General features: G+C 55.8%; 1 protein-coding gene across 1 annotated transcript; it reads left to right on the forward strand.

Moving 5' to 3' along the window:
* The first annotated feature begins 8083 nt into the window (after window positions 1-8083).
* LOC101932822 (relaxin-3 receptor 1-like) lies at window positions 8084-10485 on the forward strand. Its single transcript, XM_005281269.3, has one exon. It carries the CDS (start codon window positions 8178-8180, stop codon window positions 9456-9458), a length of 1281 nt encoding a protein of 426 aa, XP_005281326.3. The 5' UTR covers window positions 8084-8177; the 3' UTR covers window positions 9459-10485.
* The last annotated feature ends 2476 nt before the right edge of the window (window positions 10486-12961 follow it).

Genomic DNA, 12961 nt, shown 5'->3' on the forward strand with positions numbered 1-12961 from the left:
TGGCTGCAAATCCCAGCGGAGGGTCACGGGCCAGGCAGGTGGGTGCGTCACAAATGCAACCACGGCTCAGTAGCGAGTAAGGGTCGGGGCAGAAGGGGGCCTCCAGCAGGCATGTCCCCTTCGTTCCTAGAGGGCAGCAGTCCAAGTCACCCCCATTGCTGGCTGACTCCCCTCTGCCCACCAGGGCAGGGCAGGGCAGGGCAGGGCCCGGAGATAACCAGAAGATTCAGTCTCCAGGGCTCTTAGGTTTGGTCTTATACGGTGTGGCTACGCTGCAATCAGCCACCTGCGGCTGGCCCGTCCAGCTGACTTGGGCATGCAGGGCTCGGGCGATGCTTGGGCTGCGGCCGGAGCTCTGGGACCCTCCCACCTCTGTTGTTAATGGCCGTGTCGACCCACCCTTAGAGACTACACCACAAGGACTCTTGGGTCCAGTAGGACCCTACCCGGGGCGAGCTGATTATCCCATAACGGCCCGGCATCCTGGAAAGCCCAAGTCATGTTGTATTTCTTCCCCGCACGGTGCACCTGGTCTGGGGCAGGCCCAAAACACAGTCCCACGTCACGCCGCACACCCCTGCTCCAGCATCTTCTGCCACATCCAGACTCCACCTTGGTCTCCACCTGCCCTTTCAGCAGCACGGCCGCCCCAGCCTTCCCCGCAGGAGACCTTCCAAGCATCTCCCTGACTTCCAAGGTTGGCAGAGTAGCACCACCGCTGGTCTAAGGCCCTCAGCCCTCTCCCGGCCCTGGCCCTCCGGCAGCAGACTTACCCCTGTGCTGCTTTGCTGTCCTCAGCCTCCCCCAGAGCCCTCCTGCCCTTCCTTGGAAAGGCCCCTCCCCATTCACACCTGTCTTCCAGTCATGATTAGCCCCAGCTGCCACCTTGCTCTTTAATCAGGTCCTCCTGGGGGGCACGTGTGCTGGCAGAGAGGTGCTGGCCCCTCTGCACTTAAAGGGGCCAGTCACCCAGGGGCTGCAGGAGGGCAAACGTGGTGCCCAGGTATCTGTGTTGCCACTTGTCCAGCTGTGAAGGATGGGGAGGGATAGCTCAGTGGTTTGAGCATTGGCCTGCTAAACCCAGGGTTGTGAGCTTAATCCTTGAGGGGGCCACTTGGGGATCTGGGGCAAAATCAGTACTTGGTCCTGCTAGTGAAGGCAGGGGGCTGGACTTGATGACCTTTCAGGCTCCCTTCCAGCTCTAGGAGATGGGATATCTCCATATATTAATATTAAAGGAGCAGGGTGGGCGTCCCAGCCCCATTCTACATTGGATCATGACCAAGGGATTCCTCCGCTCTCCTCTGGAGAAGCGGGTGGGGCAGCCCAGAGGTGGCTGCATTCCAGCAGAGGGAGAGGGAGTTCTGCCTGTGGAGGCCGCACGCTGCTCTGGGAGCCTTTGGGTAGCGATGCTCTAGAAAAGCGAAGCCAGGAAGTAGCATCATCTCCATCACTCTGGGCGTTGGACGCTCGCCCTCCCCACGTAACCTAACCACACGCTTCGGGGCGCAGCATCTCCTTCATTACCTGCAGCACTGAGCAAGGGGCCCGCTGTACCAGAGGCGCTTTCCCCTTCCCTTCTAGCACTAGGCCTGGGCCCTGGCTGGAGACAGACCTCAGCCTTGCTAGGCCAACGCCTTGTTCCTCTGCATTCAGCTTTCCTCAGGCGAGGTCCTGACCACAATGTGGGTGGAACCGAGGGGCTGTGAGATGCCACGGCTGGGGGGGCGGCGCTTTTACCCTTTGATGCCTGATAGATAGATGGAGTTTGCCACAGACACCCTGGGCTCCTGACTGGCATCGAGAGAGAAGAGTGCGAGGCTGGTTGGTGTGAGCAAACAGGCCAGCCAAGGAGAACGTGGGGAGGGGAGGGAGCACATTTCTGGTGGGCAGGAAATCAGGGCTGGGCATTGTTATGAAAGAGAGGATTTCCCCTGGTGTCCTTAGCGTCCGCTCTCCCCTCCACCCCAGAAGTGGCTGCATTTCAGTGGCTGCGTGTGGCCAGGGACAGATCCTGAAGTCCTGGGCTTGGGCAAACTCCCCTTAACGGCAAAGGGAATGTGCCAGAGTGCAAACTGAGTAAGGACCCTTGGGATTTGGCCTTGATGTGGCAGCAGAAGTTGAGCAGGGCAGTCACGGATCGGGCATGACAGAGAGAAGCTGGATCAGTGGGGAAGAAGGCGGAGCAGAGCTCCACCCAGTCAAAGGGTCGTTAGGCTGTTAGGAGCCTAAATACTCTGAGGATCTAGGCCTCTGTCCCTGAGCCACACGCAGCGTTCCTGCCTGATTCCCGTACCCCAGGTGAGCACATTCCCGGGCTGGCAGTTCCCTGGGGCCTGCGCTCCCGAGAACAGCTCTGCTTGTTCGCAGCCCTGCCTTGCTTTCGTCCTCAGCCTCAGTTATCCTCAGGCATCAATCTGCATCCCGAAATGAAATGGATGGAGCAGGGGCTGGGCAGAGCAGCTGACTCCGTAAGGGACGGCAAAGGCATGGGGCCACGCCCCCACAGCGCCTCCCAGAGTCAAGGAGAGGTGTGGCGCCTCCGGGAACTGCCAGCGAGGTCCAGAGACTAGAGCACTGGATGGGGACTCACGAGACCAGGGAGCTAGTGCCAGCTCTGCTACGGCGCTGCTGTTTGACCTTGGGTGAGTCACTTTGCCTCTTGGTCTGTTGAGATTGTCAGCTCTTTGGGGGAGGGCTGCCTCTTCTTCTGTGTTTGTACAGCACCTGGCGCAGTGGGACCCTGATCTTGGTTGGGGGGGAGCCTCTTGGCACCACCATAATAATGAGGGGCTCCCAGGGTCAGGTTCTTTGGCTCTTCTCTTATTCAGGCATAACCCCCCTAGAGCGCAATGGAAGTTTTGCCCGAGTAAGGACAGCAGGACGACGCTAACGCAGAGGCGCCGTGTGGAAGGAGCAATGCACGGCGCTGGCTAGTGGATGTAGCCAGCCAGGGCTCTTGGTGCAAAAATGCCAATAGTCACTTCTCACACCCTTGGAGTCGGGGCAAGGCTGATTAAAATGCGCCAGCCACCAGAGCTGTCATTACTGCCCTGGATAAGAAGGGCTCGAGGATGAAAATTGCAGCCTCACCCAAGGACGCTTTGCCAGGCTTAGAAGCAGATGCCAATCCCATTGGGGGGTGGGGGATGAGCTCAATTTGCAAGTCATTGGTTTTGTTCGGAGCTGCGGAAGCCCGGGGGGTTCATTCGTCTTCGGTCGCAGGGAGCGAGCTGGCTGAGTGCGCCAGAGTGCAGCCCAGCGGGGATGGGGGGTGGGGTGGGGGGGGTGAGATGGAGCCGCCTTTGAAGGGACAGTTCATGACGCTGAGGGCATGTCGACACTCCAAACTGGCAGTGCATGTCCTTAGGTCACCTGGAGCGCTTCCACCGACCTAAGAGGGGCAGTGTGGGGAGCGGACAGCCCGGTCTCTCAGCTCCACTGGCAACTCCCTGTTGGACCCCGTCTGCCCCACAGGTCCCCGGCACGTTGTGTCCCCCCCCCGCTCCCTATTCCCTGCCTGTCAGTGTAGTAGGGTGGGAAGAAGGGGACGCTATGGGATGAGAATCTCAACCGTTAATTCTCCCTTTCGTCCTTCCCTGCCAGGAAATTAGTCATGAATTTCTTCTCCACGCACCACCTACTCTGCAGTCCCTTTGCCAACAGGGCCTTGCAAATGTGTGCGGTTGGAAATTTGTACCGTTCGGGTACGTCTACACTGCAAAAAAATGGTGAGCTCCTAACTGGGGCTAGCTACCGCGGGGCAAACTCGAGTTCAGCCCCCGGCTCCTCCGTGGGCTTTCCCTGGAGCTGCTCACCCATGCGGCTGCGTCTTCACTGCTCTTCTCACCTGAGCAAGAGAACCCGAGTTCAGAACGTGCCTTGTTTTGGCAATGTAGACGTACCCTGAGTTATAAAAGTCCTGTGATGTTGTTTCTGATGGCCAGTTCCTGTAGGGGTTGCAAAGTGGACGTGTTCCAACGGGCTGCATGGTTTGAAATCAGTGTCTTAGTCGGAAGGTACGTGCATGAATTCCAGGGGGGGTTGTAGGGCCCTGGGGGCACGTCTACACTGCATTGTAGCCCCAGGCTTTCCAACCCACCCTTGAGCTTCCACCATGCATGTAAACCTGGGCATTGTACACCGGGTCTCCCAGCTGTGCTAACGCCCACACGGCACTCCCAGCCCTCCTGACTCGGGTCTGCCGCTCGACCTGCGTCCACGCTGCAAAATGACAGGGCTCGGCGCTCTGACCCCGCCCCACTAGCAGGGTCCTGGGACCCAGGGCCTGAGGGTTTGCTGACCCGAGTCAGACTGATTTGTGTGTGGACGGAAGTGGGGCTTGGGCTCAAACCTGAGTCAGAGTGCGAGCGTAGTTAATTCATGCAATCCGAGAACAGGACCCATCCCCCATGACTTACTGCTATGTCCCTAACCCATCACAGCCCCGCTGTGTATTCGAACGCAGCCCCGTGCAGAAGGCTAGCACACGGCCAGTGTGTCGCTGCCGTCCTCTGTACGCCCTGATTTGAAGGCTTAAGGATTTCAGTTGTGCCTGGCCTTCGCGCTGGCCTCCTGCATGGGCTGAATTTCACCCATTGCGCCCTGCGATGGTTCCTTGTTTAAGTCGCAGGTGACTTCTGGTTCCCTGATTGGATGGCTTTATGGGACTGACCACCAGCCAGTACTGCCAACTGCAATCTGACAAGTGACTATAATAATAATACAGAACCCTAGCTTTCCTCTCGCACTTCTTATCCGCAGAACGCAAAGCTCTTTACGAAGGAGGTCCCCGTTTTAGAGCTGGGGAAACTGAGGCACAGAGCATGGCCGTGACTTGCCCAAGGTCAGCCAGCAGGTCGGTGGCAGCGGTGGGACCAGACTCCATGGCTCCTAGCACCCTGTCCAGCAGGTCACCCTGCCTCCATGACTCAACTGCTAGGGAAATCAAACATCAGTGTGTCCCCATCAAATCCACTCAAATCGAAACGCACTTTCTGATCAGAGCGGCTCTTTTGCAGACAATTTTCTCCCCCGGCTGCTCAGCTCTACAGACTCTCAGGACACTCTGATCCTCCCGGGTTCCTATTTGCAGACGCGATCTCCCCAACAGACCCTTTCAATCGCTCTCTTCCGTGTCACCTACGCCGAGCGCCGTGGTGGAGCGCAGCAGCTGGACTGGCTACAATAGAAGCTGCCAGTGTGTGTCTCGTGGTCACCAGAATTAAAGATTACTGGCAGTTTTAATGACGCAGACAAGCAGCAGGAGGGCACAATCTATGGGAGCTCGTCCCTCAGTTTGAATCTAACTTGTTTGCAAACCTGTTCTGGGCCTGATTTGGAGAGGTGCTGAGTACTTGCAACTCAGGATTGGACCCTAAATGTTTTATGGGACGTCTGTAATTTAAGGATAATGTCTGGGCGTAGTGTAATGTAATGGGAGTGGACTACATCCACCCTGATTGAATTGGCCCTGTCAACACTGGTTCTCCACTTGCGAAGTAACTCCCTGCTCTCCATGTGTCAGTATATAATGCCTGCATCTGTAACTTTCACTCTATGCATCCGAAGAAGTGAGGTTTTTTACCCACGAAAGCTTATGCCCAAATAAATCTGTTAGTCTTTAAGTGCCACCAGACTCCTCGTTGTTTTTGTAGATACAGACTAACACGGCTACCCCCTGATACTGGGCGTAGCTCAGTGAATCATAGAAATGTAGGACTTAAAGGGACCTCCTGAGGCACCTAGTCCAGCCCCCTGCGCTGAGGCAGGACCAAGTCAACCTGGACCAGCCCTGACAGGGGTTTGTCCAACCTGGTCTTAAAAACCTCCAGTGACGGGGCTTCCACCACCTCCCTTGGACACCTAGTCCAGAGCTTTACTCCCTTGAGACTTGGAAAGTTTTTCCTAATATCTACCCCAGTGGTAGACAACCTATGGCACGGGTGCCGAAGGCGGCACGCGAGCTGATTTTCAGCGGCACTCACACTGCCCGGATCCTGGCCGCCAGTCCGGGGGGCTCTGCATTTTAATTTAATTTTAAATGAAGCTTCTTAAACATTTTAAAAACCTTATTTACTTTACAGACAACAATAGTTGAGTTCTATATTATAGACTTATAGAAAGAGACCTTCTAAAAACGTTAAAATGTATGACTGGCACGCGAAACCTGAAATCAGAGTGAATAAATGAAGACTCGCCACACCGCTTCTGAAAGGTTGCCGACCCCTGATCTAACCTAAATCTCCCTGGCTGCAGATGAAGTCAATTACATCATCCTACTTCCAGGGGTCATGGAGAACAATTGATCACCGTCCTCTTTAGAACAGCCCAGTTCACTGTCATGTTGGCTAGGAATCAAACCCAGGTGAGCGGCTTGGGGGCTCGCTCTGCTCACCGCCCTGCTGGCGACATGCCCCCAATGCTCACGGAAAGTGCTTTTGACAAAGGTGTAATTTAAGATTAAATAGCCAGCAGTCAGCCTCTCCAGGCTGGAAGCTGGCAGGTGAAATGAGGAGGGCAAGAGGGGAAATTGAATGCAGTTTTCAATCTGACAGGTAGCGGATGTAAAGTGCGGGGAGAGCAGTGGTTATCTGCTAAGTGGGTCTCTCCTCCGGAGACGGTGTGTTTGTTCAGAGGATTAAATTGGGTCAAAAAGCCTTGCACGATCCCTGTATCCCATTCTGACTCCTAATGACTTCCAGAGAATGCTGGAAATGAAGATCTGGCCCCCCTGGAAATTCAGCCTGGAGAACTGAAATGCCTCCCCCCATGCTCGCTTCCACGCGTTGTTTGAAGACGACACTGGCTGATCGGTAGGGTAGAAGAGCTCAAACTGCAGGGGCAGATTCTTCCCTCGCTGGTGTAAATCAGGAATAAGGTGAGTGAGTGTGGAAGGAACCCTAAAGACACACCGGGCCAGATTCTCCGCTGCCCTGCAACTGGAATTATCACCAGCGCAAAGTGGGTGTGAAACGGGACCTGCCTGTCACACACGACTGTGTAGATTTGCTCTATTCTGATAATCAGCTGCCAACATTTCACACCAGAGGGGGCTGCATTGCAATGATCCGTGGGGCAGTTCCCAGCCACGAGCTTTGGGATACGGTAGCGGGAACAGGTAAAAACTGGAGTGGAATGGAAGGCCTCTCTTACTTAGACTGTAGGGACCACCTTTTTGTTCTGTGTTTGTACAGCGCCTAGCGCAACAGAGTCCTGGGCCCTGACAGGGGCTACGACAGTACAAACAACAACTAACAGTGGAAGCGTGTCTGAGGGGCTGGCAAACCTGTATTAACAGAGTAATAGACACAGGGCTGCGTTGCACCCGGCTCGTCTGCACTGAAACAGGTTCATGCCGCTGAGGCCACCTCCTCTCCCGTCCCCCCCCGCACCCTCTGTTTGTCTCTCACCCAGCTATTGCACCTGGCCGTTGCCCTTCGTGAGACGAGCCAGTGGTTAGGGCTGTGCTAGCCTAGAGCTCAGGAGACACAAGTTCAAGCCCCTGCTTTGCCACAAATGTCCTTTGTGTCCTTGGGCGCATCCCCTAATCTCCCAGTTCCCCCCGCTGTACAATGGGGATAACAGCAATGCATTGACGAGTGGGAGGAGCTCAGATACGGTGGTGATGGGGGGGCCAGATACCTACCACAGCTAGTCAGATTATTAGCAGGTATATTCCAGTAGCACCTAGAGGTGGTATGGACCCTGGGGCACCAGGTGCTGCCCAGACACACAGTGAGAGACTGTCCCTGCCCCAAGGAGCTCATGGTCTAAATAGACAAAGGCGGGAGGGGAAGCCCTTCGTCCAAGGTCTCAGTTCCCGGCTCCGTGCCTCAGTTTCCCCCGTTTCGAGCAAGGCGTGTCGTTTGACTACACGTCTGGACGGCGTCGAACACAATGAGACGCTGATGCCGAGTCGGGGGGGGGGGTCTGGGTGCTGCTGTAGGGCCAAGAAGAAATACGGTAAACATCCTACGGGGGACGTTGGTAAAAGTCACCTTAATAGTGCTCCCGCTCACACTGCGATTCCTCTCCCCTCCCACCCCTTTCCTTGCCTGAGCCGCTCCGGCGCACCGTCCTCTCCTGCTGTTTCCCTGCCAAGGGAGCGCGTGCAGGAGAGGAAAGAGTTAGCGAGGGGGAGCAGGCAGCAGTTTTGCTACTCCCGTGCTCTTGCCATGCGTGGCAGGGAGGGGGCTCTCTGCAGGCTGATCAAAACGGAGCGGTGCCGAGAGATCGGCTCAGAAACTTGGTGGAAGCAGCGAAAAGCAGAGCCCGGCGCGAGCCGTGGCTTGGAAGGGGAAGGCGAGGAGAGTCCAGGAGCAAGCACCAGCATGTCTAAGCACAACTGCTGCAGCACGGATGAAAAACTCCCGGCGGGAGGCAACAGGAATATCTCCAATCACAGCCTGGTGGACCTGGTCTCCTTCCTGCCTTCGGATGGCACCCAAGCCACCCGGATCGCTATCGCTATTGTCTACTCCGCCGTCTGCACCCTGGGGATGCTGGGCAACCTGCTGGTGTTCTTCCTCTTGGGCTCCAGGCACCGCCGGAGAATGTCCAGCGTAACTTTCTTCGTGCTCAACCTGGCGGTGACCGACTTCCAGTTTGTCCTGACCTTGCCCTTCTGGGCGGTGGACACGGCCCTGGATTTCAGCTGGCCCTTCGGCAAGGTCATGTGCAAGCTGATCTCCTCGGTCTCGGCCATGAATATGTACGCCAGCGTCTTCTTCCTCACTGCCATGAGCGTGGCCCGCTACTGCTCTGTGGTGTCGTCCCTCAAGGCCGACCAGGGCTCCTCCTCCAGGCGTCTGGCTAAGGTGGCCAGTGCCATCATCTGGCTCTTTGCCGCCTTAGCCACCTTGCCACACGCCATCTTCTCCACCACCCATAGGGTCTCCGGGGATGAGCTCTGCCTGGTGAAGTTCCCGGAGCTGAAAGACATCGACCCCCAGTTCCTGCTGGGCTTGTACCAGACCCAGAAGGTCCTGCTGGGCTTTGTCATCCCCTTGGCCATCATCTCGGCCTGCTACATCCTCCTCCTCCGGTTCCTGAGCAAGATGAGGATGAGCCGCAGCAACCCCAGGACGAGATCCCGGGTCACCAAGTCGGTCACCATCGTGGTGCTCTCCTTCTTCATCTGCTGGCTCCCCAACCAAGCCCTGACGGCCTGGGGCATCTTCATCAAATTCAACCTGGTGCCCTTCACTGAAGCCTTCTACAACACCCAGGCGTACATCTTCCCCGTCACCGTGTGCCTGGCTCACACCAACAGCTGCCTCAACCCCATCCTCTACTGCCTGGTGAGAAGGGAGTTCCGAGAGGTGCTGAAGGGACTCTTGCTCAAGGTAACCCCTTCCTTCAGCAAACGTGCCAGCAAAGCCCACCCCAGGCAGGGCTCAGCCCTGCTAGCCCGGCCAGCAGCGAGGGAACTGCCTGAACCTCAGTGCTGTGGGTGAAGCTCCGCTCATCTCAATGTTGAGGGGTCATGGCTGAGGCACCGGATTAGGACCCAGGACAACTGGGGTCTCTCCCTGACTCTGCCTCCGTCTCCCCTCCCACCTTTTGTCTGTCTTGTCTATTGAGATTGCAAGCTCTCCGGGGCAGGGACTGTCTCCTGCTTTGTGTATGTACAGCGCCTAGCGCAAAGGGGCTGCAATCTCAATGGGGGTCACTAGGTGCTATCCGGATACATTTGGGGCAGTAGTGTCTGTTCATTCAGCTCCCTGCACTGGAGTCTTTGGGGGCCCCTGGAATACAAATAATGACACTAGTGAGGGAGCGGTGTGTGTGTGTGTGTGTGTGTGTGTGTGTGTGTGTGTAATCTAGTCAGTCTTTAAAATGTATGTGGGATCCAAGTGTTTAGGGGACAAAATCCCTGGAGATCAGCTCTAGGTGGAGATTTTCCAAGCTGTCTAAGGGCTTTGGACTCCTGATCCCCATTCGAATGAATGGGAACTGAGTGTCTCAATCCCCTCTGGTATACTGAAAGTCACAGACTTATAGGGGAAAGAGAAGAGTTTCTAAGGCAGGGTGTGTGTGGGGGGGGGTAGCAAGGGGGGGAATGCCTCTGTACTGTTCTTCCTTTGAAGTCTTGCTTCGATGCCCAAGCCAAGAAGGATTTCAGCACTCCGGACAGCTCCCCAAGAAGCCTTGGGAAACTCCCAGCTGAGGCAAGAAACCCAAGGCAGAATGACCCTATGGACATGATTTTGTGCTTTGGCGATGGCTGTTCTGTCCGATTCTCCCCTGCGTGGGGGAACGAGGCCGGGGCAGCTCCCAAGAGCAGAGCTGGAGCTGGGAACCCAGCCATCTCTGCTCCGGCTTGGGACACAATTGCTTTGGGAGGGGGCGGTTCTGGGGGCAAAGAAGGGGATGTGCCATTGGGGGTGATCTGTGTGAGTGTATCAATTGCGACAAAACCCAAGTGGCATGTGAAAGTCTAACGGTAAAGTCATTAAAAAGGCCGGGTGTCTCGGCGTACAATACTGCTCCTAGACGGCTGCTTGGCTGCGAGAGAGAGAGAGAGGGTGCTGGTGAATGAAAACAAGTCCGTGTGTGTGAGAGAGCACGCATACGCACACACTGGTCCTGCAAACTGCCTGGCAGAGAAGACAAGTCCTGGTCCCACGAGCCCTGAACCCCTTTTCTCTTAAGATAAACAGCAGGCTCTGGGGGAGCAGGGAGTTGAAACCTGGCTCTTTGATCAGTCCCCGGGGGCCGGCAGGGCTTCTGAACAGTGGGGATATGGCTCAAGCCCTGTCTTAGCAACCACAAACACAACGGGGCAGGGGACGATGGAGCCTTGACTGCACGTTTCAAGTCAGGTTTAATTGCAAGTGTGTGAATTAGTAGACGAGGGAAACAGAACAAAATGCCTTTTCTGGCTGTTCTGGGGGGCTGGCTTTGGGCTGTAGGGATTCCTGCATGCCTGTGACCGGATGTCCTGTAAGCAGGTCTGAAGGAAAGGTGGTTGTGTAAAAGGCCCTCATTGGCTCCAAGGTCTGTTGCACAAGCAGGCGTTGTGCAGCGCGACCTGCGAGAATGGCTCTGACACACGCCCAGTTGATGGGCCTACACCTGCATTCCTCTGAGTGGAACCCCACCGTCCACTCTCCATTTGACCGGACCACCAGGGTACAGCACCCCCTGCTTCCCAGCTGTATTGCCTCCAGCTCGCCCAGCGGGGTTTGGCCCCTGCTCTAAAATCCTCTTTGGGAGCTGTGACAGCTGCTAAAGGCAGCGACCGAGACCAGCTTGTTCCAAGCAGAGCTGGGCTTCTCTATCCATAGGAACATCCCACTCAGCGAGAAAAGGGCTAAAATAAAACCCCAAATGCATCTCATCTCACCTCATTCTTGTACTCGCCTTGCCTGCTTATGTGGGTTCCACTTGTCCCAGCCCCCCCTTCTGAGTCGGAGGATCAGCCAGCATCTTTCTTAGTCAGTGTCGGACTCTGAGTTCACAGGCTGTCCTCCATCCAATTCAAAGTTCCTTGAACTTCCTGAGACCCTGAAGGGAAGGGGTGGGGGGTCAGGTTAGACTTCAAAGCAGTAGGCTCTCTGCTTTGTCCTTTAATTCCTGGTGAGTGGTTAGCTATTGGAAGTATCGGTTTACTTCTGTCTGCAGCCCCTGGCCTGGGTTACTACAGGATGTGTCAGCAATACAATACCCACCAAACCCGCAGAGAAATGTATACAACTTTCATAAAAACTAATATGGGCAGGTCCCACGTTCTACGCACCACGTTCTACACTACTAGGAGTCTCTGACACCCCCAGCAGCGAGATGAACTGGGTCAGAGGCGCAGCTGGGGTCCTTGGGAGAAGCCACAAAAATCAGTCTATTTGTGATTTTATCATGATCTCTAGTGTTTTCCTTAAAGCCCCAGCGGCTGGAATAATGCGCTTGCTGGAGAATCTCAGCTTCCAGAGGGAAAGTAAGTTTCAGGCCCTTGTGGTTGCAGAGAAAAGCTTGACAACATGACATAAGGGTACCCGGAAAGCTCAAAAGCCAGAAGGGAAATAAAAAGAACCCAACATTTATTCTTCTAAAGCCCTCACTCAACAATCTCATGGAGTTCTGAAGCTCGGGGCTCGGCCACACTGTCCTTGCGTCACGCTGTTTTGTGCCATGACACTGCTATGTCTCCAGCCGGCGGCAGCATGGGGTGACACCCTGTTGCAAACGCTGCATGCCCGGTCACAAGAATGTCAGCCTGGCTGGACCGATCTGACCTGAGGGCCATGACCAACACCAGATGCTTCAGAGGAAGTGGCAAGAAAACCCAGATGTGGGATAACCTGCTGTTGGGAGCCCTTCCCTACCCCCGCTGATCCAGGATCCAGGCCAGGGGGTTTCAATGGCGTTCATAGAATATCAGGGTTAGAAGGGACCTTAGGAGATGATCTAGTCCCACCCCCTGCTCAAAGCAGGACCAATCCCCAGGCAGATTTTTGCCCTAGAACCCTAAATGGCCCCCTCAAGGATTGAACTCACAACCCTGGGGTTAGCAGGCCAACGTTCAAACCACTGAGCTATCCATCCCCCCCGAGTTTCAGGATGCCAGGGGACTGGATGTTCTACCTCCTCCCCTCTCCTTCTGGCTTCTCGGAGGGTGAAGGAACTGCCTGTGTCTCTCTTGCTCCAATCTGCCTTATGCACACCAAGCAGCCTGGGGAGGACCCGTGTGTCTGGTGCAAGACCGTTGTCCCAGTGCTCCTGGCAGTGGCGCCGCGCTGGCGTAGCTGAGCGTCGGGCCCCCGGCTATGTCGAATTACGGCCTAGACAGAAAGAACATTTCTGCCGGAAGAGCCCAGCACCCATTGTTTGCAGGGGCAGCTGCTAGGCGCTGAGCACGCTGGAAATCCGACCGTTTTCTCTGGGGGCCTAAGTGGAAGCCGTGAGGTTTTGAAAATCCATCTCTTAGGCCCTGGGCGTAACCCCCAAGAAAAACCTGGGC

This window comes from Chrysemys picta, chromosome 25, assembly GCF_011386835.1.
Source record: "Chrysemys picta bellii isolate R12L10 chromosome 25, ASM1138683v2, whole genome shotgun sequence".
NCBI lineage: Eukaryota > Metazoa > Chordata > Testudines > Emydidae > Chrysemys > Chrysemys picta.